We start from the raw sequence: 26,436 nt of genomic DNA on the forward strand, positions 1-26,436 counted from the left end.
GACAGGTCTGCAAAGGGAAATAGAGACAGGTCTGCAAAGGGAAATAGGGACAGGTCTGCAAAGGGAAATAGAGACAGGTCTGCAAAGCGAAACACAAACACCAGGTCTGCAAAGACATGAAAAAGATGGAGAAGCAGATGCTGGGAAAAAGAATCTGCGATGGAAACGCTGCCTTGGCTCTGAACCCTGGGGGATTTTAGGAACCCTGCCACTTGTTTTGTTGAGAGGTGTCTTTTCCCCACCAAGGGGCTGGGATGGGGGTGGAGTACCTCACTTCCTTTGGGTCCTGGAGGTGGAATGCCCTATGGATTACCACCAGACATTCACATGGTGTCCAACTTATACAGGATCAGAATCATTTCAGTTGGAAAAGCCTTCTAAGATCATCCAGTCCAACCCTTAAACCAGCACTGCCAAGGCCACCACTAAATCATGTCTCCAAGTGCCACATCCACATGGCTTTTAAATACCTTCAGGGATGGGCAGCCTGCACCAGGGCTGGAGAACCCTTTCCATGAAGGCATTTTCCCTAATATCCAACATAAACCTCTCCTGGCACACCCTGAGGCCATTTCCTCTTGTTCCCTGGGAACAGAGCCTGACCCCCACCTGGCTGCACCCTCCTTTCAGGGAGTTGTAGAAGTCTGCAGGTCTAAAAAGGGGCAAAACTCCAAATAACCCAGAAAGCTGTTTTTCCCTGAAATCCCAGGCACTCCCTCAGCTGGCTCCCGAGGATCCCAGCCCAGTGCTCCCAGCCTTGCTCCATGCAGCTCACGGAGAACATTTAAACCACTAATAAAATCAGTGGGACTTGTTTTTCCCTCTTTGTCCCAGTTCTGAGCCCCAGGGCCAGGGCTGGACCCTCCCTGTAGGGCTGCCCTGTGCAGCACCGGCAGCGCTAATTAAGACAAAGCATTAAGAGAATGTTGTCTGCATCACTAATTCTGTTAAATCCATCTCCCAAGGGAAGAGCTCGGAACTGGTGCTGCACATTTGCTCCACCAATCAAGGCTGATGATCCAGTGCAGCACGAGCTCCGTGGGCTGAGCACTCTGCTTTTATTTATGTACGGACACGGGAGCTCCAGGACCCCCAGGGCAGCTCCCTGGTGGGAGCTGTCACACACCTCCACAACCAAAATAACCAAAGATTCCTCCTAAAACAGGGAATGAGCTCTAGGCTGAGGGATCAGAGCAGGAATGTGCAGTCTGACTTCTCCCTACTCTTCCTGGTACCATCCAACATCCGTTCTTTTCAACCAAAGAATTTGTTTAAAATCAAACGGCCACCTGAGCTTTGTCCTCAAAACATTTTTGGGCAGCGTGGGAGAAGGGTGAAGGCAGTGACAGGTCCCAGCAGCTCTGGGTCACCTTTTGACATGTCATAGACCAGCAGGTTAGAGCAGACCAGGAAACCGGGCTTACCTGCCTGGAGAGCCACCCACAAGATACCCCCACACCTGGATTTACACCCTTTGTCCCCAAGTGCCACATCCACATGGCTTTTAAGTCCCTCCAGGGATGGGGACTCCACCACTGCCCTGAGCAGCTGTGCCAGGGCTGGACAGCCCTTTCTGTGAAGGAATTGTTCCCAATATCCAGCCTAAACCTTCCCTGGTGCAACTCTTGTTTCCTCCTGTCCTTGTCCCCTGGGAGCAGAGCCTGACCCCCACATGGCTCCTCCTTTCAGGGAGTTGTTGAGAGCCACAAGGTCCCACCTGAGCCTCTTTTTCTTCAGATTTGAGAACATTTTGCATTCCCAGCAGTGCTGCTACCACATCACTGAGAAAAACACGGATAAAGGGAAACCAGCGCCCATTCCCTTCCCCTGTAGCCACAAGTCACATCTCTTGTCTAATTTGGTCCCTACCAGGTTTTCTGCTTTAACCACCTGCAAATTCTGTGCAGGTCTCTCCCAGGCTGGGCTCTCCCTCCTCCCTGCAATTCCCTCGCTGTGGTTTGTTCTGTGTCCCATTCCTCTCTCCTTCCCACCTCCCTCCTCATGATGATCCACACAGCCAGGACTCCCCGTGCCATCACCACTGCATCACCACCACACATTTCTTTTCTTGTTTTTGCAGGACGCAATAAATCCCCCTGGAAAAAGAAACTTCAAACCAGGATGGTGAGGAAAATGTTGTCTCCACATGGAAGGAGGAGAAAGGAAGTCCAAACTAAAAGGGGAACAGGGTGACCTGAGCAAACAAAGGCTGTGAAACACTGAACAGGGAACATGAGAACTGCATGAAATGACCCAGCTCCACCACACTCATCAACAGCCAAACACAGCCTGGAAAAGTCTAGAGGTGGGATGGGAATTTGCACTGGATTTGTCGTGATTTGAGACCCCAGCCTGGGGCTGTCACAACACTCAAGGAACAGAGGTGACCCGGGGAGCCACGATACCTGTGGAACAGTCCATCTGGATCAAGGGGGAGTCACTGTCAGTTTTCATTTTTTTAGCACTGTTCTCTGAGGTAGCCGTGACAAGTAAGTTTGTAGCAGAAAAATAGGGCGGCTGCAGGGAGCCCTGATCCATGCAGTCCATTTTCCTTTTCAGAGAAGACATGGTGATGGAGGAGGGCACCAGGCTCTCCGAGGCGTGAGCCCTCCCCAGCAGGTTGGTGCCAGGGATGCTGTGCTGCAGCAGGAAGTGGTCTATCCTGGCCTTGAGGGTGGGGTGAGGTAGGGGCTGCGAGTGCTGGCTGAAGGCCACCCCCGTGAAGGGATCGCTGGGAACCCGGCCCCAAGACGCCTCGCTCCGGTTGCATTTTTCCAGGGTGGTCTGGTCAATCACCTTCCCAGAGGGCAGGAGCATGGGTAAAGTCATGATCTCCAGAGTGATGGGGTCCAGGAACTCTTCAGGGATGTCTTGGACGACATCCACCAGCTTGTGCAGGGTCTGCTGCTCGTTGGCACTGAAGGGGACGCAGTCGCTCTCCATCGGCGTCCAGAGCTCTGGCTTGAGGCTGCCGACGTCCTGGGCCAGGAACTGGGAGGCCACCTGGAAGACGCCCTCGATCACCTCCTGGGGGCAGGACTTGGCAGGTTGTCCCCACACCTCCAGCCTCTTGATGCTGGGCAGGCCCCCGCCGGCCACGTGGGTGATGCAGATTTTTAGGTGGGACACATTGCTGAGTGAAGCCGGCCCTTTGTTCCAGAGATCTTGAGACACCGAGCCAGGGTAGGAGAAGACATTTTCCATCTGATGGAAGGGAGGCCTTGGCTTGAAGCCTCTGTGGCCAAAAGTCACTTTGCTCTGATTTTTTAAGACAGCTTTGCCCACCAGGGTGAAGGTGTCCTTGTCCGACACAGGCTGCCCGGCCAGACCTGAGCACTGCCCCTCAGGGCTCTGCCAAGAGGTTTTGTTGCATGAGGTAGAGGTGTAAACTTCCAGGCCGGAGAAGGTCTGGTACCCTCCGGAGGAGATGTCGATGTTGATCCTGCAGATCTCGATGTTGAAGGGGAAGGAGATGGTGACGTGCACCGGGGGTTTGATGAAGTACTCGCTGCGGAAGCCACGGTTCCTCCTGGCGAGGTCTTCGGAGATCAGGTTCTCCACCTCGTAGCCATCGGCAGAGATCTGTGTGCCAGGACAAAACTGGGTTCAGCTTGGAGCAAGGAAACAGAAGGAAGCGAATTTCACAAGCACTTCCATAGATTCTCAAGGTGACATCAACCAGGAGCCAAGGCTGAGGTTTATGTGCAGCTCAGAGCAGACCCACTCCCACCCTCCTCCAGCCATGTGCTCCCATCCCCTCTTCCTGCACCCTCTGTCACACCACGTCCAGATCTGACTTAACTGCTGGAAGAGTGGAAAATTAGGGATAATGCGTGGTTTTGGCTGGGTCAGCAAAATAAGTGGGAGAGGGTGTCTGGGAGCAGAGGATGAGCGTGGGGGAGATGGGAGTCTCCTCTTTCAGTCTCCCTTTTCAGATGGGAGTCTCCGGATTTTCTTTGGCCAACTTATCCTGCCATGTGGAAAGGCACTTGGAATCACAGTTACAGGATCCCAGAGGAACTCTGGATGGTAATCAGCCTCTGGCACCCACCTGACACATCCCTGAGGGAGATCCATCAAACCAGGCTGGGTCTCCCAGAACACCCAATCCCATCCTCTGCTCTGCTCCTGGGCAGACTGGCTCAACCCATTCCCTTTCCTGGAAGCCCCAGGACCTAAGAAATCTGCAGCACTTGCTGAATGGACAAATAAAACCAAGGAAAGTCTATTTATTCCATCTCTTTAATATGGTCTTGATCATGACAATCACACCACACCTCCGTGGCATGGCTGGGTCTCTCCACAAGAAATCCCAGTATTGCTGCTTTTTGCAGCACAGTATTTACATAGCCAAGGCTGTCCTGGATTTTGGGGTGAGTTGGTGTGGAAACTTACAATTTAAAAATAGCTGTGAATGAAAACTGAGTTTCTTAAGAGATTCTGACGTGCTGAGTGAAACCAGAAACACTTGGAAAGTAACTTCGGCAAACATTGTCAAGAGCTGTGTGTTCCACTGGGCAGAGGGAAAGCTGGAATATTGCAGGGAAAAAGGGATCTTGTCTGGTTATGAGATCCTGCAAAATTAGGGCTTTTCCATCCAATATTTAATGTGTGCCACATCAGAGCAGTGATGCTGATTACCCAGAGGAGCAGTGAACAAGTCCCTCCCCCCAGGGCAATTCCACCTAATCGCTCCATCCCCAACCCCCCCCATCACTATTTTACCTTGTTGCAGTGAATTCTTGGCTTGAACTGTGGGAGACAGACGTTTATTACCATCTTGGCAGCTGCAGAGAGGTCACTTGCTGAGCATCAGAGTCAGCTTGGAAAAAAAAAAATAGAAATAAAGGAAGTGAATATCCACGAGCAGTGAAAGGATCTCGTGTTTCAGAGCCTGGGTGAATTCCTAAAATGCACCTCAGATCTGAGTCCAGGAGGTGAAGCCAATATAAACCCAAATGAATGTGGTGGAGAGATGTGGTTGAGAGAAAAACAATCACATTAATATTAATTAGTGAACCTGTGGAGCAAAATCAAAGAGAAATGGCTTCTCACCTCTGAACAGACCAGCAATTAGATGTGAAGGTTTATCAAAGATGCCGGAGTTTTGTAGGTGTAGGAAAGCATCAGCACTGTCACAGTGAGTCAAGATTACCCACAAATATTAATAATTGGTGTTAAATAACTGCAAGGGAGCAAAGGGCACGGAATAGCTCGGAGGGAGATGTCTGGGATCTGAACACCAACCGCTCATTAAGGAAACTCAAGTGAACACACCTTCTTACCATTGAAAAAAAAAAGTGCCTGGAATTGGCTCTCTCAGATCCCTTTTAAGAATGAAATTATCTGCAAGGTGAGAGCTTTAACCTCTTGTTAACCCCAGCTTTAAAATGTCACTGCCCTGGGCAACCTTGCAAATCAGGGACTCGCTGCCTCCTTCAAGAACAAGCAGCTCTTTAATGATTTTCCACTGATCTGTTGGTTCAGCCCAAATGAAATTGGCCTTCTGGGGGCACGTTGGAAAGGCAGAGTTAATGAGCTCCCTGTGCTGCATCTGGAAGGAGAAAGGTGGAATTCAAGGCACAAATCCCACAGATAAACCCCAACCCAACACGGAATTCACACCTGCAGAGAGCAGAGCTTGGTTACAATGCCTTGAATGAAGCAGGTGTGAACCTTACAAGAGGAACAGCCAGGTGAGCAGCACTTCTATCCCAAAATTTGGTCTGGCAGCCATCAGGAGCAATTCCTGCTCCTCAAGGAGCAGGACAAGCACACACCAACTCTCCTCCAATATTCCTTCACTGGCTTTCTGAGTCTGAGAGGTTTCCAGAACTGGGCTGCCACTGAGGAACTGTTTAAACTGGGGTTTTGGCACTTTTTGGCACCTTGTAGGAAACTGACAGTTCAACTACAGGCTGTGCCTCAAAACTGCTCTTTTTGGCTCATTTGGAACCAAAATGAATTTACCAAGTGGTGAATTCACTTGGCCCTCAGCACTGGTGTTATGAAAAGAGGCAAACCAACTCTCCTTGCTCCTTTCTTTGGGAAAACTCAAGGTTCTCCCCCTGTTCTGTCTCTCCTCTCTTTCCTGGGCTGAAGACTTCTCCTGCAATGTGAGGAGCTCTGTATGGGTGTTTTATAGGATTTTCTCCTACCTGTTTGTGACCCTGAGAGAAACAACTCAGGTTAATTTTTCCAGTCTCAAAACCTCAGTAAGGAAATGGATTATTCTGCATTTCCAAGTCACCACACTCCCTTCTGCTGGAAGACTCTGCTACAAATCTCATGGCAAAAGTTGAGTCACCGAGTTGCTTTTACCCATGGCTGTGGATTTTTCCCTCTCTCTTCAGTGTGTGCCTTCCCTAAGGTGAACAAAGATCTTTGCACTGAGGCAGTGAAACACAGACCTGAAAAAAGTCCTCTGTGGTTTTGGACAAGGAACTTCAAACGAGGCTGTCTGGAGCTCGTCACCACATCCCTTCCTGGTGTCCTGCATGGGACTAAGGAGCTGCTGCCATAAGGAATGTGCATGGTGGACACCAAATAAAGTCCTTGGAGCATGAAATGAATGTCTGAGGTCAGAGCACCCCAACCCTCAGTCCCAGATCCTAAAGGAGAAACCCAGGCTGTGCCGTCAGCCCTAGCTCCATGGGGATGGAGACACGAGGAAATAGCTGTGTGTGCTCCTGGCACCCAGCGCAGCCTCACAACTAAATATTCTCTACTCCTGCCCTCACAGAGGCATCGAACCCAACCACTCTCATTCAGGGTGGAGAAAGAAACAATCACAGAGAAAAACGAATCCTTAGTAGGTTTTATTTGTGGTGGAAGCATTTGAGGATCCGGGTACAAAAGGAGAGCACGGGAAGTAGAGATGTCACCAGAGCAGAAATGGCCACACAGAGCAGCTGCCAAAAACCGAGCCAACACCCAGAGACCATTTTAACCAGCACCCAGCCACGGAGATGCACTGGGGAGGCTCTGGGCAAGCCCTTGCCCCCACTAGCCAGCCCTGGTGAGCAGCGCCGGGCAGAACACTTTGTAGTGGAGGTAGCTGAGCTTCTCGGAGCGCGTGCGCTTGAGCAGAGGGAACCACTCCCAGAAGGGAATCTCCACCACCACGTAGCCCAGCAGCCGCAGCTGCCGCCGCTTCAGGCAGTGCAGCCCCAGCAGCCGCTTGGAGCCGTAGCAGAAGTGGTTCCTGTTGGACACCTGCAGTGCCAGCCTCACTTCCTGAGGCTGCCAGCACCCTGCTTTAGGCTCAGCCTGGGATTTGGCACCTGCAGTAAGGGCTCCACCCAAGCACAGCGTTCCTGCTGCGTCCCCTCTCTCCTGTCTGGCAATGCCGGCTTCATTTCCCACTTCCACGGGAGACTGGCTATGAGCTCTCCCCTTTACGAGCTGAGAAATTAAATCATCTGTCAGATTAACTCCCATGTCTTTCAGCTTCTTGGCTGCCACAGGATCCTTGAAGTTGAAAGGGATGGGACATCCATCCGTGGCCAAACGCACCTCCAGGTCGCTGGACCTCGTGTGGGGCAGGATCATGTGGTTCTTCACATACTCAGGGCCTCCCAACATGCTCTCAAGGAGGGATGTGGCTTCCACAATTTCAGGCCTGACGTATATTTCCCGCTCTGCAAAGCTCAAAACCACCTCAGTGAACTCCTGACAAAGCTGAGGCGGGAGGCGGCTGCCTTGGTAGGTCGGGCACTCAATTTCAACGCTCTTACCAAGGGTGAACAGGTCCTTGTTGAGCTCATATTTGCTACCTCTGGTTTTCTGGACAAACTCCTCCCTCAAAGCAAAGTCTATCAGCTCCTCTGGGAAGCGTTTGACAAATGCCAGGCCAAGCAGAGCAGTAAGGAGATGCTCTGGAAACTTGCTAAACTCACGGAGTTTCATATGCAACTGCTTTATCAGGCTGGAGTAAAACTCCTCCGCATTGGGAGGTTCATAGTCCAGGCACCCAAACGACCACAGGAATTTGGCAGCATCCTTGCTCCGGCAGTAGGACACCTTGGAAGGCAACGAGGTGGCGACAGCAGCCAAAATATCCTCGTTAAAAAAGTGCAGGGATGAACAGGTAAGAGTGATGTGCATGATGCCCTGGATGTTTGTTGTAGGAATGCGAGCAGGAATCACCTTCCCGAGCTCCCTCATGAGGGGCACGTGGTCCACGCGAGTGTAGCGCAGCATCTTGAGCACGTTCACCAAGGCGTAAGTGCTCATGTCCTCCATCTGCAGGGACACCCTGTCTGCAATCCTCCTCATGACGCGGTCAGACAGCCCACTGAGGGACTTGAAGAGCCCCAAGCAGATGGCCCCCAGCTCCTCCAAGGTGAAGGCGTCCAAGTGCTTCAGGATCGTGCTCTCCACCTTCTGCGCCAAGTCCGCGGGCGACCTTCGGCCTTCCCCGATGATGTAGAGGAGCTGCACAAACTGGGGCAAGGTGAGGTCCTTCCAGTGCAGGTTGGCATAGCTGAACAGAATGCCCAGGTAGGAGGGCACGCTGCGCTCCAGGCAGCGCCAGCAATCCGCCACCAGCAGCAGCTGCTCCAGGCCCATGTCCCACGCCCGCCGGCAGAACTCGGCCTCGCACGCGTCGAGCAGCGGGTGGGAGGCTGGCACGGCCAAAGGGACACAAGCCTTTAAAATCTGGATGAGATCTGGGGTGCTGAACAGCCTGATGGCCGTGACAGCATGGTGACACAGGGCACTGAACCTGGGATCGGACACCAGCGCCGCGCGTCGCTCCGCTGGCAAACGGCTCAGCTTGTGGAAATAATCCGTGAGAATTCCCGGGCTGCCCTCACACCCGGCCACGCTCTGTAAAATCGACTCCCCTTCCTCTGCAGGGAGGGTCTGTGCTGGCTCAGCGCTGTCACAGCTGAGAGATCTGTACTCAGGCCTCCCCTTCTGGAACATGCGGGGGTCCTCCTTGGAGTTGTGCACCTCCCATTTTTCCTTCTCTGCTTCCTCCTTGTACAGCGTGGCCAGGATGGTCTGTTCCAGGAGTGTGTTGGACTTGGGCTTGGGCAGGGCATTCCTGATGGGTGGCAAAGCTTGGGAAGAGGCAGGAGGGAATGTGTGCGGAGCCTGCGTGGTGCCAGGGCCGGTGAACGTGTCACTGAGGGCCTGGCTGCTGTCCCTATCCACGCGCTGCTGGGAGCCAGCCCTGCCTTTGGCATAGGCAGCTGGATTATACAACACTCTGTAGTCCTGTGGCTTCAGCAGCTGGATTGTAGCCCCGGATTCGGTCCCAGTGTTGGCTGCCCCTGGTTTATCGTGCTTTTCCTTCTTGCTTTTGCTGCTCCCATGCTCGGCCTTGCGCTTGGCTGTGGTCGAAAACGCTGTCACCCTGCTCAGCCTTGGGAATCTTCGGCACATTAGCACCGTAGCCATGGATCTCAACTTACTGGGGCTCAGAACTGCTTCCAGGTACTGAAAAAAGGGCAGACGGAGAGTGAGTGGCCTCCACCTCACAGGCAGCACGTTTTAATCAATCCTTTATGCTACTGAAGGGGAGGCGGTGCCGGTGCCTCCCCTGGCCAGGGCAGCTGGATCCCGGCAAAGCCACTATGGAACGTCACCTCACGCAAAGGCAGCTCAGGACGAGCACCCAGGTGACCAGGGTTTGGAGTAGAAGGCAGTCAGGGCATGACCTGCTACTCAGCAGACACAAGAAACCTGGCACAGCCTAGGAGAGTTAAGAAAAAAATCATCGTTTTTTCATTCTTAAGAGACCCAAGCTGCTTTTCTTTCATTCTGAACAGTGAAAACGTGTTTTTGCAGTAGAGCTGTGGCTTCAAGAGACTTTATGTGTTCAAACAGAGCATACTGCTGCTTTGGCCATCATGGTCTGAATCACTGACCACCACCTGAGAAGCTGTCCAGATATCCAGAGTGCCACACAGCCCTTTGCACCTGGAGACAGGATGTGGAGCAAAGTCTCCACCAAACCAGTGCCGAGAGTGAAAACTGGCCCAGAACCTGCAGATGGAGATTGAAGGAAAGAAGAAACATGGCCCAGAGCAAAGCAGGGGAAGAGCAGGGGAGAAGTAACACAAATCATTATGTGATGCTACATCCCAGGCTGAGAACCGGGGGGAACAGAGCTTTAAGCTTCAGATTTGGGAGCGTCTCCTGGAGTTTTAGGGTACAGCAGGTTTAAAAATGGCTGGTGCCTTCCTAACTCCTGCCTAAAGCAGCTACAGCTCAGAGGGTGAGGATGAGAAATCTGTAGGAGTCCAGCTGGGTGCTGCCAGCCTGCACTGGCTGCCAAACGAGCCCTGTTTACCACGATTCAGATGCTGATTAAAAAAATAAAGCACCAGGTCAATGCTGCGTAGCAAATCCTTATCCAACCCAAATATCCACCACAGAGGTGTTATCCACTTCCTCAAAATCCCTCAGCACCACAGGGAGCTGGGCGATCAGGGAAGCCAAGGCCTGGCAGAGACGTTGCCATTGCAATGCACTTTGTGCTCCCCACAGGGGGAAATAAATCCTCATGGACACCCCTCGGAGCTCTGCTTGTACCCACAGCTTCCTGACCAGGGATGGAGCAAGATGTGGGATCAGAGCAGGCAAACTCAGTTTTGCAGCAGCAAAATGGACACTTTGGGGCAGAAGAGGTGGGGTGAAGCACGGGTTTGGGGTGTGTGAGCAGGACAGTGGGATGGGGCCTCACATGCAGCTCTGGCTGAGAATAAGCTGGATTTTTTTGGAGTATAAGGATCCCCATGTCTCCCATGATCCAGGGACACCTTCCACTATCTCAGGTTGCTCCAAGCCCTGTCCAACCTGGTCTTGGACACTTCCAGGGATGGGGCAAGCCACAGCTTCTCTGGGAAACCTGAGAAGCAAACGAGGACATCTCGTATCCTCTGCTCCATGGACAGAACTTTCAGGCAGCAAACACCAGCCAGAGAGGGAGGAGAAGCTGCTGGAGCAGAAACCACCCCAGCAGAGAGGTTAGAAAACCAACTGGGCTGGAGAACAAGAGGCTCTGGTGGGTTTGGGGGAAAGGGAAGGCAAACTGAAATGTAGATTTGTGGAGACAGCCACACAAGGACGAGGGTACAAGAGAGGCCACTGCGCTTTTAAGATGATCAGTAAATATCGTGAGCTGCTCAACAGCCCACCAGGCACCTTATCTGTATCCCCAAACACCCTGAGGCAGCCCCAGGTGCAGATCAGGCTCTGCCCCACAGACCCCAGGCTGTTCCAAGGCCATCACTGTCCCATCCCAGCATGAGAAGTCAAATCGTGCCAGGCAGGAGAGACTCTGCCCCTTCCTGCCTGTCTGGGGAGCAGGGAAAGGAAAAGCCCCCTCAGAAGCTGGACAGAAAAACCCAGCCAAGAGCTGGATTTCAAAGCTGTCCTGTTTAGCTCAAAGGAATGTCTGATAAAATGATCATTCCTGGCTCTCCTGGCTGTGGGGTCCAGCCTGAAGTGGCTGCAGGTGACAGATGCTGGAGACAGAGGACAAAGCTCAGCCTGCACCTGGCTGGGGGAACGAGAAATGCCCTCCAACAGCTCCTTGTCCAGCACCTCGCAGAGCTGGGACCATTAGAGGGGCAGGATCAAGCTCCAAAAACCATCTCGAACAAGAGGAACTTTATCCAGGCGAGGTTTTCCCAGAGATTTCCTTGTCTGACTCGACTTTGAGTATCTTCATCTATTTGTCTACTAACAAAACCCAGGTTATTTCTATAAAGCGACTTCTCTCTGCTGTGAAAGGTGATACTGCCTAGGAAAGGCAGCACTGCTGCTCCCAGAACCCCTCCCAGCAACAGCAGCCCCACTTCAAAGCCAGGGAATCAAAGCCCCGGTGAAGGCTCCGAAGGCGAGCGCTGCGTGCTGCTAAGAATATCCTGCACGGATTGACTGTGGAGCTGTGACACATTTGGGGATCCAGGCAGTGCAGAGATTGCTTCTCTCCTCCTTTGCTCCAAATCCAGCAAGAAAGAGAAGACCACGCACAGCAGAGCAAGGTTGGGATGGGACAAGACAGTTCCAAGCACCCTCAAGGGCAACAGGCTGCTCCAAGTGATTTTTCCATGATTTCACCCACCCCCAGCCCAAATCTTTGTGATCTTTCCAGTTTCCACTCCATTTCTCTTCCAACTCCACCCACACCTTCGCTCGATTTGCCTCTCTTCACCTTGAGCAATCGGCCTTCCTTCCTCCCTCCTCCCACTTCCCATCCCAACGCAGCCAAACTCCTTCCCACCTCTGGGCAGGTCTCTCCAGAATTTTCACTTCCAGCAGCTCCAGTGAGCCAGGCAGTTTTGGAGCTGGGCCCTACAGGCTGGGAATGCCTTTTGAGGAGCTGCTCAAGCATGGAAACAGCTCTGTTTAAGTGTCACAGCTGAGCATCGCTAAACACCTGGGAAAGAACATTCCCAGAGGGATGCCACCCATGCCAGGGGATGTTGGTGCATCCCAAAACGCTGTCAGGGCTTTTGCTCCCTCTGGAACACTCAGAGGGGCTTCTGGAAACCCCTCACCCTGTGCTTCCACTGGCAGCCAAAGGGCAGAGGGAATCTCCTCTGGATGTGAGGAATGAAATGTTGGGGATAAAACAGCTCATTCTGGCCAACAGCCTAAAGCGAACTCCTGTGCCTGGGCTGGAGAGGAGAGCAACAGAAAAGGGATTTTCTTCCCCCAACAGGTTATGATGTCAGGGCACAAAATTGTCACTTTTTTACTTTTTTGTGCCTTTTTCTTCTTTTCTAAGATCACAGAATCACAGAATGGTTTGGGTTGGAAGGGATCATAAAGCCCAGCTCATTCCACCCCCCTGCCATGGGCAGCGACACCTTCCACTATCCCAGGCTGCTGCAAGCCCCATCCAACCTGGCCTTGGACACTTCCAGGGATCCAGGGCCAGCTTCTCTGGGCATCCTGTGCCAGGGCCTCACCTCCCCCACAGCCTGGAATTCCTTCCCAACATCCCATCCATCCCTGCCCTCTGGCAGTGGGAAGCCATTCCCTGTGTCCTGTCCCTCCATGCCTTGTCCCCAGTCCCTCTCCACCTCTCCTGGAGTCCCTTTAGGCCCTGCAAGGGGCTCTGAGGTCTCCCCGGAGCCTTCTCTTCTCCAGGTGAGCACCCCCAGCTCTCCCAGCCTGGCTCCAGAGCAGAGGGGCTCCAGCTCTCGGAGCAGCTCCGTGCAATTCCCTTCTCCCGAGGCTCCAGGGCAGCACCGGGGGCAGGGCTGGAAGCCCCGGTCTCTCCGCTCACCCCTATGGCTGCACCTACAGACACATAAGACACACATATAAATATGCACACACACATACATATATATATATATACACAAAGATGTTATATGGGGCAATGCAGCCCAGGGCAGGACGAGGGCGGCCCCGCGGGCTGAGGGGGTGGCGCGGGCAGGGGGCAGAGGACAGGGACAAGCGAAGAGGAAGGGGTACGGGGATGAGAACGGGAAGGAACAGGCAGGGGAAGGGGCCGGGACTCACCGGGGCCGCTCCGGGGCCGCTCCAGGGCCGCTCCGGCTCCGGCTCCGGCTCCGGCTCCGGCTCCGGCTCCGGCTCCGGCTCCGGCTCCGGCTCCTCCTCCGCCGCCGCCGCCTCCTCCTCCTGCCCCCTGCGCCTCCTCCCGCCGCTTCCGGTCGCGCGGCGGTGACGCCACTTCCGGCTCCCAGCGCGCGTGCGCGCGCGCGCGGCCGGCGGGTGGCGCCAACGCCTCGCGGCGCAGCCCCCTCGGCGTGCCCACGTGACGCGAGGTCACGTGGCAGCGCGGAGTCACGTGGGCGCCGCCATGGCGGGGGCGCGCCTGAGGCGCCGTGGCCGCCCCGCAGCTCCGGCGCCCTGGGGTCCGCCGGACACGGGTCGGGACCCGGCTCCCCGGCGGCCCGAAGTGATGCCTTAGGTTTTAACTTTGATATTTTTCAAACCCTGCACTGCCCAGTGTGTAGCTCTGAAGTTTCGTGTGGCCCGTCAGCTGCTGTTCTCCCATGCTGGGTAGACATAACAAACCTCTCTAGGTTTGCTCTTCAAGGACACCTTGATTGTCCCAGGCCCCAAAATGTGTAAACTAAAACCTAGAGGAGGGGCGAACTTGGGGTAATGACATCATGAACTGAGGTTATAACTGGAGAATTAACCCTGGTATGCAAATGGACCAAACTTACAAAAGTGTGAAGAACCCGTGACCCAGGGTCCATCTTGGGTGTGGCCTTTTGACTGCCCAGGGTGAGCCTTTGAAGGCCCTTCAAATAAATACCTACTTTTACTCTCTTATTCTTGTCCAGTCTCTGGTTTTAGGTGGCCACCTCAGGCATCAGAAGGGGAGCTGCGGTGGCCGCCTGTGCCAATGCCTCACCACCCTCCTGGCACAGGGTGCCCAGAGAAGCTGTGGCTGCCCCTGGATCCCTGGAAGTGTCCAAGGCCAGGCTGGATGGGACTTGGAACACCCTGGGATAGTGGAAGGTGTCCCTGCCCATGGCAGGGGGTGGAACGAGATGGTTTTTGTGGTGCTTTCCATCCCAAACCATTCCGTAGCTCTGTGAGTCTGTGATTACAGGACACCCTTTTGTCTGCAGGAACCCACTGGGTACCAGCACGCCCAGGGATGTCCTTTTTGTGTCCCCAGAGAGGCACCACCCCCTCGCTGGTGTGGGTTGGGGTTGTGAGTGGGGTGTGTGGGAGGCTCCTGTCTGAGCTGACACCCATCACTGCAGCTGTGCCAAGAGAACAGGGGGGATTCAGGTCACAGTGGACCTGTGAAGGTCTGGCCTGAGCTCCTGCTCCAGCTGGACCACTCAGAGCCCATTGGCCAGGGCTGTGTCCACCCAGATTTTGAGTATTGCCAATAATTACGGCTCCACTGTTCCCAGAAATCTCTCTCCTGTCCACTGCAGGCTTTCAGCACTGGCAAACTAATTAAATATGGCCTTGAGCCTTACTTTGCACTTGTGTCCCTTCCTAATATTCCTACCAGGTGGAATTCCTGTCCACCTCTCCCTTTTATTCCCTGGCAAGTGAGGAAATCCCGTTTTCAGGAGGCCGCAGGGGTCTGGAGGAGAGCCACGTTGGCTGGTGGCACCTCAGGCTTTAAACCTGAGGGAACTCAGGGAATCCCTGACTCCCTTTGCCCTGGGAGGCACCAGCTTTGTCACCAGAGGGCAGGAGACCTCTCTAATAAAGCTGCAATGGGGAAAAGTGCTGGAATTGTTGGGTTTTTAAAGAGAAACAACGTTTATGTGCTGCTTTGAGTGACGCTGACCAAGCAGTTGGGTGGGATTCATTTGAGTAAAAACCTGCAGGAGGTTTTGGACATGGTGTGACCTCCCTGGTTGTGAGGGAAGGTTGGATGGACGTCGGCCTGGGGGCCGCATCCAAATCCTCACCCCAAACATCTGGGATCCAACACAAATTGGATGCACTTTGAGTGTTTTCCACCCCTTCAGCCACGTGAAGGGCTCATGCTGGGGAAATCAGGGAACTCCCGGAGATGCTCTGGTGGGGGATGTGGCTGCTCCAGGTGAGGGCTTGGCATGGGAGGGAAGGGGAATTGCCTTCCCACCACTGCAGCTGGATTGGAGGGTGCTGGTACATCCAGTGTGAAGCTTTCCTTCCAGTTCCCCAGCCCAGCTGTGCCTCCCTCCCCAAAACCCCCTTGGTTCTCACCCCTTCTCCCACCTGCAACACAACCAAACAAGCCACGCAGTCCTGTTTTTAAAACGGGGCCTTTCTCCATTTTATTTTGCCCAATAAAAATCCTTCACAGTCAGGTCGAGAGAGGAGAGTTGGAGATACGTATACATATAGATCTGCATGTCTATTTATATATATACATACCTCTGTACAGATATATTTGTATATTCACCATAGAAAATGGCAAAGGCAGTAGCTCTTCACATCTGGGTAACCCAAAGGGAACATACAACAGACCAGCAGGGAAGTGGGAAGTGTGGTAAAGTTTTAACAAGAACCTCTGAAACAGATACACCTTTGCTGTACAAAAATCCCAGAATGCTGCATGTTACCTCTTTTTCCCTTTTTTCTTTTTTTTTTTCCTTTTTTTGTTCAACCTCTTGTCTTTAAACACACTTAAACCAGAGGCCAAGTCAAGACAACGGTGATTGGGAGTGACCACGTGGACAGGAGAGACACCCGACTTTATGGAGTTCTTTTTAAATTTTTATTATTTTTTTAAGTATATATATATATTTTTATATATATATAATTTTTTTAATTTTTTTTTTTTTAGATTTTTTTTTTTTAAGATTTTTTTTTTCTTTTTTCCTTTTTTTTTTTGCAAAGTTGAGACGCAGTTCGGAGAACCGGCAACAGTCGACGCAGAAACAGAACAGTAACGGAGTCGAGTTCAGAACACTTCTGGTTTGAATTCACAGTCAGAGGAGAGAGAGAGGAGAGGGAGAGAGAAGGAGAGAGACACCGAGGCGTCAGGAAACGAGAGGGAAGAAAGCACAAGGCTGGGATTGAATTTACAGTCGGGGAGGTCCGGAATGGGACGAGGGGTCTCACGCAGGAGGTCCTGCAGAGGGGCACGGCCTGGCGCCGGTGGAGCTCCTCTTATTGCTGGTGAAGTCGGACAGCAGCCTCGCCCAACCCGCCCTCCTCCCCGCGGGGAGCTGGGGTTTGGGGGGACAGCGATGGATCTGCTGGAGAACGGACGACTCAGCGACGTGCATCGGTTTGGGGTGAGAAAAACCCTCCCCAGCGTGGTGGTGCCCGGAGCGAGGCCAAGGCCAGGGTGGCTCCTCTGGGCTCACAGCGATTACCAGGTCCCGGAGAGTGCAAACGAAGACACCTTGGAGGAGCCCCGGTCCCTGGCTCTGCGGGGACACGGCTGCCTGGGAAGGGACTGCATAGACACATTGGCCGGGTGTGCAGCATTGGGTGGTGCTGGGACGCTCCTGCGCTGGTGCTGGAGCTCTGCCCGCACGTGTTCTGCTCCTTTCAGTCGCAGGAAAGGGGGAAAAGGGAGCTTTCTCCTCCGAGCCTGGCTCTCAGGAATGGCAGAGCCACAGTGTCCCACTGGTTGTCACCGAACGTGGCTCCGTGAGCTCAGACACCCCAGTGGCTCCTGCATGGAGAAGACCCGCTGCAGGGACCCAGTGACAGCTGTGGGATGGGCACCAGGAGAGGATCGGCCACACCTCCTGGGCACCCAGGCTGGTGGCCTGCTGGATGTGGGAAGCTTTGGACTCTCCGGATAAACGGGGCCACCAAGCTCAGAACACTGTGGTCATTTAGAGCCAGACTGGACCTCGCATCCCTTTCCGAAGGAGTTGAGCCCGGGGCTGGAGCTGTGCAGGTATTCACGGGAATGTTGGCTTGCCTGCAGGTGTCAGAGTTGGGAAGAGTCCCTTTTAAATCTCCCTGGAAAAACCTATTGCTTTGGGACAGAAAGCAGAGACTTCCTGCCGGAGAAAATAGATCTGTGAAAGAGCTGTGGAGACACGGCCTGGTCCCAGGCTCCAGACCTGACACGATCCCCTTTACTGGGAGAACCAGGGAAGAGGATTATCCTGAAAATACAGGAGCTTGGTGCTGACAGCAGTTGCACTGCCAGCATGGAACATCCTATTGGGAAGCCAACACCTGCAAAAAGCTGGATGTGATCCCAACCCCTTGATACACTGTGGGGTCCTGCGTGTCCCTATGGACCTCAAAGACCCTCAGACCCCTGATTTTCCAGAAGGTGGAAGGACCAGGGAGCCCCAGAGCTGGGTGGTGATGGTGTGAATCCGCCGTGCAATGATCCCACGGGATTGCAGGCCATGGGAATGTCCTTCAGCAGGAAGCCAGGTTGTCCTTGGAGGTAAAGCAGGGCTGATGGAGCTGCCATGGGAATGTCAGAGAGGAGGGGATCAGTGTTCTGGAAAGCTCCTGAGAGCAGGGTTGGGATAATCCATTCTCAGTGCGGGCTGCAGCTCCAGCTTGTCCAGATGGGAGATGGGAGAGTACTGGGAGAGGCACTGACTGCTCCAATGGGATGGGAATTATCTAAAAGGAGAGCCTGGAGAGCCTGGAGAGCTGGAGCAGAGGAGCAGCAGGGCACAGGCAACACATGAACAGATCTTTAGCAAGGGGTCTTGGTGATCAGTGAATTATAAAGGGGTTTCAAGGCTTAAGCTGAAGGTTTGGGTTAAATTAACGACTAGTTGGGCTCTCTCCCATCCCAGGAATGGTGTGGAGAAGGCTGAGCACAGCTGGGGAGCAGAGGCACAGTGAGAGGCATCTGCCCGAGTCCCAGACCCACCTGAACACCCACCTGCAGGAGCACAGATCTCCCACCGGCCTCCTGCCAGGTCCAGGAGCCTTCATGGAGCAAAGGTGGGCGGAGATGCCTTCAGCACCCCGAGCAGGAGAAGCGAAGAACACTCTGCCTTCACTTTGCAATTTGTTTCCTTGATAAGGAGGGTGCTGAGGATGCCCTGGGGTGAGCTGGGGAGAGGACACCACGGGGGCAGCCAGCAGGACCACCAGCTCTCAGGACGCTCATTTTCCTGGGCAATTCCCACTGAGCCAGAACAATTGACTGGACCCTGTAGTGATGTCTGCTGCTAAACTAGAGGAGACCTATTGCTCTGAAGATGAGAGGCATGAAGTTGCCTGAAGACAAGAGGATGCATGGCTTGGCATGCATCCTCTCTTCTCCTCAAGAAGAAAGGGAATGGCATCCATCCCAGCTCCTAGGGACAGCCCCTGGTCCACATTCTCCAGGGGAAATGTGTGGAGCTAATTGGTATGGCTGTGGAGGATATTGGTGTAACCAACTGGGAATGATCACCTCACCCAGGAACTCCTTTCTATCCTGTCCTATCTCGCAGAGGAAAGGCCCTTATGGACCTGCAAACATTCCCAGGTGGGACACGGGGAAATCATGCCCCCTGCCAGCTTTCATTCACCTTTTCCAGCCCACACCAGCCTCATCTCTCCCCAGGAAAGCCAGGACGCAGCTCCAAGCATGCAGCCCAGTGTTCTCCGGAGATCTTTGGTCATGTTGCTCGTGAGCTCGCTGCCTTGAGCGAGCTATAAAGTGCCACTGCAAGGGGCAGAAGGGGAGCAGGATGGTCCTTTCCATGGGCAGAGCTCTGTGGGGACACCTCTGGGAGCCACTGTCTGCATGGAGTCTGGGTGTGATACCAGAGGGGCAGAGGGGACTTCAGCCTTAACCAGGGGGCAATTGTAAACCTGGCTCAGGGAGACAGCAAGCATCAAAGCAGGACAGAGTGACACCAGGCTGAGCTAATCCCAGGTGGATTGCTTTCCTGGGAGGTGCTGAAGCCCTGATTCCCACTGCAGCCAGGCACAGGTCGGGGTGCTGAGCACTCCGTGTGCAGCACTCAGCACTCGGCCCCACTCGCCAACAGAGAAGCCACAGAGCCTTCTTGTCTCCGTTTAATCATCAACATACAGAGCTGGGCTCTTATTTACATCCAAGTACACTTCTCTCTGTACAACAGCATAAGAGCAACAATTCCATTCCTCTCTGGAGCGTGGAAACCTGGAGGCGAGTGACCACCACCAGTGACGGCAGGATTGGGGTCACCGGCTGCCACCAGACTGGCAGGAGCTGAGTGGAACTCTGTGAGGCACAACAACATGCCCTGGTTGTGGTGTTCACCCTGGGGGTGAGAGGGGAGTGCTGGAATTAGCCCAGCTGGGTTGCTGGGACAGCGGCAGCAGCCAGCCTTGGAATGGTGGTGGAGCAAAGCAGCCCCGCTCACAGCAGAGTAAGACCTTCCCTGGAAGCAGGACAGCTTGCTTAGCCCACATCCTCATGGATGGAAGCTGCTGGAGCTGATCAGTGTCCTCTCCTCTGTTTATTGTGTGGATGTGCTTGGAGCATGACTGAGCTCTGTACATGGGATCCTGTGACACCAGAGGTGCTCCAGGACTTCCCACCACTGGCCTGGCTCTCTCAAAAATCTTGGCTCATATTGCCCAGCTGCAAGTGTCAGGCATCCCAGAGCATCTCTAATGACTGTGGACCCCGTGCATGGGCAACTGAGCTGACATCCTCGTGGCCATAGCTTGTGGTGGTGGCCAATGGCAAGTTAGAGAGGATTTTGGGGGCAGGACTTGTAGAATGACATATGAGCCAGGACATCACGCTGAATTCCACTAGCTCCAAGGTGGAGGAAAGAGCTGGGGGATGGTCAAGCCCAAACTCTGGGTGGAGTTCCATGGGACAGAAACAATTCATCAGCCCTGCCTGAGCCTCCAAGAGACACGCTGTCAGCCTCCTTGACCATTCCCAGGATATGTCACCCAAATGCCAGCCTGGCACCCCTTGGTTGTCCTAATCCAGGGCTAAGACCCCAGAGCCTCAACGAAGCTTTTGATGGGAGATTTCATCAACTTGTGAAAGTGTTAAGATCTGGAAGGAGCCAGGTGAGCTCCCACCTGGGCACAAACAACAGGAATCCAGGTGTCCCACCATCATTTTGCGCCGTCTTTGCTGAGCAAAGGGCTGGCACAGGGGAGACAACTTGATGGGGAGCAGCACACCCAGTTGTGGGGAGGAATCCTGAAGCACAGGAATCCTTTGTGGCACTTTGGCTCCCAAAACCATCTGTATTTTCTGTCACCGTAGCACAGCTGGGGTGGTTTCGGCAGGACGGCCAGGTGCTTGGAGAATCCTGGGAGAATCCCGAGAGAGGGAAAACCAGCAGCAGCAGCAGCAGAGTGTCTTAATGGGTGTCTGCAAGGCTCTGTCATCCAGGGAATGTCCACAGTCGAGGTCTCTGACATATGGATTGAAACTCTGGATTGATGTGATGCAGTGAAGAAGGTGGAGGGAGTGGGCCTTTCCTCCTCCGAGGTGAGAAATCTTCACAGGCACAGACACCACACACCTGCTGTGGATAGAAGGACAACGTGGGCTTCTCTGATGTGAAAAGAAAGCTGAGATGGTGGATTGGAGATCTCCAACCCTGACAGTGTGGGATGTTTGACTCTGTCTCAAAGGCCTGGATTATGACATGGAGGAAGCTCTGGGATTTTCCTGGCCAGGGCCATGTAGATGTCTCCCTGGGCATGGCAAAGTCTGCTGCTGGGTGGCACTGGCAGACAGCTGCACTCCTTCCTCGGTGAGGTGCACAGGCTGATGTCCAAGAGTGCTGGAGCATCTTCAGGATTCACAGTGGGGCTGTTCCCCATCCCCATCATGAGTCAGACCTGACCTAATCCCCCTTTTATGGCTGGTTCTGGGAGACGGGTTTAGCCTGAGCTGCCCCTGTGTTTTCCATGAGTTATGTCTTCCTCCGGGTTGAAAGACATGAGCAGAAGTGGTGGGAAAAGACAGGAACCATCAGCTGGGATCTTGAAATGCCCTGGTCTTGTTGCACATCTCCATTTTCAATGGCTCCAGGGATCTCTGGCAGCCACCACCAGCTCCTGGCCAGTAGCTCTGCCTGATGACGTGGGCTGGTGGGACTAACTGCAGTCTCCACTCTTTGCTCAGTCTGGAGCTCACCACAACAATATTTATTCTCAAATTGAAGGTCAGACCCGGTCATGAACAGGGGAGCTTTGGGGAGACAGAACATGGAAAATGTGCAGGCTTTTGTTTGGAAGGTCTTCAGCCCCTCAATGCCTCGAGGTTCTTCCTTGGTATGCACATGAAATGTGATCTGGCCAAACTCTCCCTGGAATCACCTCATGGACATGTCAAGATGTCCCTGTGCTAATTCCAACTTTTCTCTTCTAGCTGCTCCCCCGGGCAAAGGGCCAAAATCCCCACTCCTATTGATCCTTTGGCCACCGCCCAGTCAGTGCAAACTCCACTTTGCGACATTTTTCTTCTCTTTATTGTGACTCGTGGTAGAAAATTATCCATGACGGGAAGGACCAGGCTCACTTTGCCCACGTTTTCAAGCGGAATGCCAGGTTTTGCTGCCTCGGTGACTGTGCACGTAGGATTTGGTTTATGGTTCTACCAGGGCGTAAGCACTTGCGTGATCTTAAGCGTTTCCCCCTCTTATGACTTCTTTCACGCTCAGGGTTAGTAGCTGAGTATTTTCTTGAGCTAGGCCTGCGTTATCTCCATCCCTGGAGTGTGGGATGCCCTGTGGGATGGCTGTGGGCGCTGTTTGGAATGGCTCTACTGAAGGCTGACCGTTGCAATCCAGCCGTGATGCTGCTGTGCCTCCGCTGCAACTCCTGAGTGAGGCTCTAGTGCTGTTTATAAGCAGACCCTGGACCAAGAGAGTGCACCAAGGTGTCACTCGTTTGGGGACAGGGTGGCACAATTGCCCACTTTTGGGGCAGATTGCTAAAGCTTCAGTTTGCATAAACATCCCATGGGTTTGGAGGCTTCCCCAAACCTCGGTTACATTGACTTTGGGAAGTAAGAGGGCTCTTGGGAAGGGAAACTAGCTTGGATTTCCAAGCTTTTTTCTTGCTGTAGCCAGCTTGGGTATAGAGTAAGAGTAAGGGGACCAAGGCAGAGGTGGGAGGGTATTTCTGCTCCTGGGGTTGGTCACAACCCGGCAGAGGAGTGGAACTGCAGGAGGAAACCACAAGGAAGTGTAAAACGCAGCATATGTTAAGCTCTGCTGAGCCTCCAGAGAGGCTCCTGCTGGGACATCATTCCTTGTTGGCTTCTGTTACCAGGACAGGCTCATCCTGCTCCTCAAGGATGTCCTAACCTCTTGCAACCAGGGCAAGAGGGAGTCGTCTGGTAGAGATATGTCTGGTTTCACTGAAATCAGTGGCCAAGCTCACACTGACTTCACTAAGACCACCGTCTAGACAGGATACTTGATGCAGAACACTTGAGTTTGCTCATGATCCCGAGAGCTTTGCTCCATTAGCCAATGTGGCTAAAAACGTCCTGGAAAAAATAAACCCCCAAAAAACAACAAACCTGCCACTTTGAACTGTTTCGCTGCACGTAAATGTGTGGAAAACCAAAGAAACTGAATGCAACCCTCCAAAACAACCAACCGAAGAAGGGTGAATTGTAGGAGAGGGGGTGGCAGCCTCTAGTGAAGTAACAGTCAGGGCAGATTACAAAAGAGCCAATTGACCCTCACCAGCTGTACTAGGAAAAAGCCCAGACGAGATGTCGCATTATCGATAGAAAACCAACGCACATCCACAGTTATTTTACCTACAGAGCACAGAAGTGGAGAGTAAGGGTGATGGAGCCTGGTGGGAGCACGCTCACACCGCTCCAGCGGGAGCGCATTATCCTTCGGAAGATCACTGGCTTGAGTAGGTAGTACATGCACGGCAATAAAAAATTCCGTTGTGTCGCCTCGGTCCCTCCTCAGATCTCGGTGGACTCTATTCGCTCGAGTCTGGAGGGAGTCCATGTCTTCTTCTCCTCGGTGTGCGGGGGGCTGGTGGTCTTTGTGTTCATCTCGTTGACCTTGTGCTCCAGGAGCTGGTTCTTCTGGTACATCTCCACGTAGTTCAGCTGCAGCTGCTTCTGGTACTTGATGACTTTCTCCTTCTCCTCCTGCCACGTGCGCCGCTCCTCCTCGAAGTCCATCACCTGCTGCTCCCGCTGCTGCCGCTCCAGCTTCAGCTCCGTCTGGAGCCGCTCCACCTCCCTGCGCAGGGTGTTCACGCTGTCCTCGCTCTGCCGCTGCATCTTGGCCTCGTCGCTCTCGCAGGCCAGCGGGTCCCGCAGCTTCTCCCCGAGGTCCCCGCCAAAAGGCCCCGCAGGTCCCATGCTGGCAAGTGTCCGCTTCAGGCCGGAGACCTCCAGCTCACAGTGGTTCAGCTTTTCCCTCAGCACCTGGACCTCGCTCATCTTCCGCTGCAGCTCGCTCTCGCAGATCTCCAGGTTGACGCTCTTGGAGCTGTAGGAGTCCTTCAGGGTGAGGATCTGCTCCTCTTTCTCCCGTAGGAAGTTCTTACCTTCCTTGAGCTGCGACCGCAGTCCCACAATCTCGTTGAGCTTCTGGGAGACGTCAGCTTGGGAGTCCTTCAGCTGCTGCTTGAGCAGGGAGATCTCACCTGCCTTCTGGCAAACCTGTGGGGAGAGCACCCGTGAGGCTGGCAGATGGCAGTGAGGAGCTGCTTGTCCCCTGCACTGCCCGTGAAACAACCCTGCTCATGGACCCAGCCTTCACCAGGACCCAGACCATGCCACTGACCTCTGTGTTTTTTCCTGGCTCTCAGGGACCTGATGCTGTTTCCAGCTGGAGCTGCCCAAACAGCCAAGCCCAGTGCTGCGGTCCCCACCAGCGATGCTTCCCTCCTGCCTTCATCTTACTCCCCCACCCACAAACCTGTGGTGCTCAATCCCAAACCTTCTCAGCTGGAGTTTTCCCACAAAGTTTACCTCAATGGCATCTGGACCTTGAGCAAGTCTGAGACAGAAACATCTCAGACCCAGAGACCACCCAGCTTCTCCCCAAGACCTGGGAGCATTGGACAGGAGGCAGATAAGTAGACTTTACTTACTCATCCTATGATGCCTTCCTTCCCAAAGACTCCTAAAGAACCCTGGAAGTGCTCAAAGCCACATTGGATGGGACTTGGAGCAACCTGGTCTAGTGGAAGGTGTCCCTGCCCATGGCAGGGACGTGGAACTGGATGGGCTTTAAGGTCCCTTAAAAGACCTGGGCAGAACTGCTGGTCAAAGGAGGGACAATGCAGTCTGCCCATTCTGGGATTTATCCTGCACATGTTGTACAACAAGCCTGTAATAATCTCTGCTGAACATCTGCAAATGGCACATTTCAGAGCCTAATTAATCCCAGCTTCATTTACTTTCCATCAGGATTAACAGAATACGGTCTTCTTGATTCTACAGCTATGTTTTGCCTCTGCACTCTTAATAAATTTAAAGTTTCTAGCCTGTGCATGGAAGGATTAAAATTCTTCACATGATCAAGTTGAAAAAAAAAGGTATGTTAGCACTGGCTATACAAACAGACCTTGATAAAATGTTCTAAAAATAGAAACAGTAGGAAAAAGTTATGTAGGACTCAACAGGAGAACTAGAAAGAGGGATTTGCCTTTCTAAGAGAGATAAACTTATTAACAACTGAAAACAGTGTGTTACAATGGAAAGCATAAGGTAGACATGGCTGTCGATATCATTTTTATCTCAGTCGCTTTTATATCTTCAATTAAAAAAAATCAAATATCTGAAAAGCGGTTTCAAGGTTTGCCCAAATGCAAATAGTAGAAGAATTTAATTAAAATAGACTTAAGCCCATTTTTGGCACGCACAAGTACCTGTGTGGAAAGACCTGTGTTCCCTGAAACTGGATTTGAATGTCACGACTTGGAGTGACTGTGAAGTCAAATTATTAACCAATACAGGGGGGTGTGCACGAAAGGTTGTGCTTATTTTAGCTTAATTGAAATCAACAGGCCTGGAACTCAGACAAGTGAGGTGACAAGTGTCACCTGTTACCTGGAGGCCACCAACCCATGGCTGTTACCTGTGGGCTCCACTTAGGGCATGTGGGAGGTACTTTGGGTCACCAGACCCCGCGATGGAAACCTCACTCAGGGTCTGTTACAACAACGCTCTTACCTCCCACTTGGTCTCTTCAATCTTCGGGAGAAACTCAGCCTGCTCCTTCTTGAAAGCCACAAATTTCTTCTCCAGCTCCTCTCGTTGCTGGAGGAGTTGTCCCATGTCGTCCTGGAGTTTTTTTTTCTCCTGCTGGAGCTTGAAGATTTGGAGCTGCAGAGCCTGCTGAGCCCGCTGCGCCTTTTTGGAGACCTGCTGCAACTTGTTGGCATAGTTCTGCCTCAGGTCCTCCATCTCCCTCTCCCAGATCTTCTGCTTCTCCTCGAACACCTGGAAGATGGCCGCCTCGCTCTTGTCCAAGTTCCTCCGCATCTGGAGCACCTCCTGCTCCTTCTCCCACAGCCGGTCCTCCAGGTCCTGGATGATGTCGTCGGTCGAGGGCGAGTGGAAAGGCATCGTTTCGTTGAGATGGTTCAGTCTGTTGAAGGACGAGGTGCTCTTGCTCGAGGACCGCCCGCTGTCTGAGGTAGATATCCCGTTGTATCCCACGATGTTCTTCTCCACGTAGGTGGTCCCGATGCGGTTGATGTGGCTCGTGGAGGCGCTCATGGGGCCCACGTGCTGGCTGTAGCCCGTCCCGTAGGTGGGCAGGCTCGTTAGCGAGTTACGGCCCGAATCCGAGAGCCCCCCCCCTTGGTTTGTAGTCCTGTTAAGGCTGCTCTTGTCGAGTCCACCCTTGGGTGCGGACGGGCTATTGCTGTTGGCATGGTTCAAGCTCTTTCTGTTCTCTGCCATCCCGTTGCTCTGCGGCGGGCAGAGGTTCTGCATGGAATGGAAGTTTTTAGGAACTACTGGTTTAAAGGCTGAGGGTCTAACTAAGGGCTCATTGCTCTGCAAAAAGGAAAAAGGACCACGCATCAAACACAGCAGGAGGCTCAGTAACACACAAAAGAGACACGTCGGCACAGGGTGGGGCTGATGCA

The 26,436-nt window shown here is 53.3% G+C and overlaps 3 protein-coding genes across 8 annotated transcripts in view; all 3 read right to left on the reverse strand.

Moving 5' to 3' along the window:
* Positions 1-13,608, reverse strand: part of UBOX5 (U-box domain containing 5) — a 16,547-nt gene extending 2,939 nt beyond the window's left edge. For both annotated transcript variants that reach the window (XR_006020512.1, XM_042053324.1), the window contains exons 1-4: positions 13,585-13,608; positions 13,492-13,516; positions 4,726-4,822; positions 2,406-3,582 (exon numbers count right to left, since the gene is read on the reverse strand). Coding sequence is in view for 1 of the 2 variants with exons in the window: in XM_042053324.1 (XP_041909258.1) it covers positions 2,406-3,582; positions 4,726-4,779 (1,231 nt within the window). In the remaining variant the exon portion in view is untranslated. The remainder of the gene's footprint in view (positions 1-2,405; positions 3,583-4,725; positions 4,823-13,491; positions 13,517-13,584) is intronic.
* Positions 6,798-13,603, reverse strand: FASTKD5 (FAST kinase domains 5). The gene is made up of 3 exons (XM_042053323.1): positions 13,585-13,603; positions 13,492-13,516; positions 6,798-9,447 (listed from the first exon to the last, which is right to left on the reverse strand). Exon 3 carries the CDS (start codon positions 9,406-9,408, stop codon positions 7,006-7,008), a length of 2,403 nt encoding a protein of 800 aa, XP_041909257.1. The 5' UTR covers positions 9,409-9,447; positions 13,492-13,516; positions 13,585-13,603; the 3' UTR covers positions 6,798-7,005.
* Positions 13,609-15,706: 2,098 nt separating the features above from the next.
* The window catches only part of LZTS3 (leucine zipper tumor suppressor family member 3), a 46,602-nt gene continuing 35,872 nt past the window's right edge, over positions 15,707-26,436 (reverse strand). For 4 of the 5 annotated variants that reach the window (XM_042052831.1, XM_042052832.1, XM_042052833.1 and 1 more), the window contains exons 3-4: positions 25,514-26,344; positions 15,707-23,995 (exon numbers count right to left, since the gene is read on the reverse strand). In XM_042052831.1, coding sequence (XP_041908765.1) covers positions 23,285-23,995; positions 25,514-26,344 — 1,542 coding nt within the window. In that variant the 3' untranslated portion in view covers positions 15,707-23,284. The remainder of the gene's footprint in view (positions 23,996-25,513; positions 26,345-26,436) is intronic. The other variant, XM_042052835.1, reaches the window with a different exon arrangement.

The sequence above is a fragment of the Corvus kubaryi genome, unplaced genomic scaffold (genome assembly GCF_017639235.1).
Source record: "Corvus kubaryi isolate FWS band 111438036 unplaced genomic scaffold, C.kubaryi_AGA036_p1.0 split1-131, whole genome shotgun sequence".
In the NCBI taxonomy this organism is placed as follows: domain Eukaryota; kingdom Metazoa; phylum Chordata; class Aves; order Passeriformes; family Corvidae; genus Corvus; species Corvus kubaryi.

What these genes read in the sequence shown, in the direction of transcription:
- FASTKD5 (XM_042053323.1), bottom strand. Translation starts at nt 9,408, where the DNA reads ATGGCTACGGTGCTAATGTGCCGAAGATTCCCAAGGCTGAGCAGGGTG.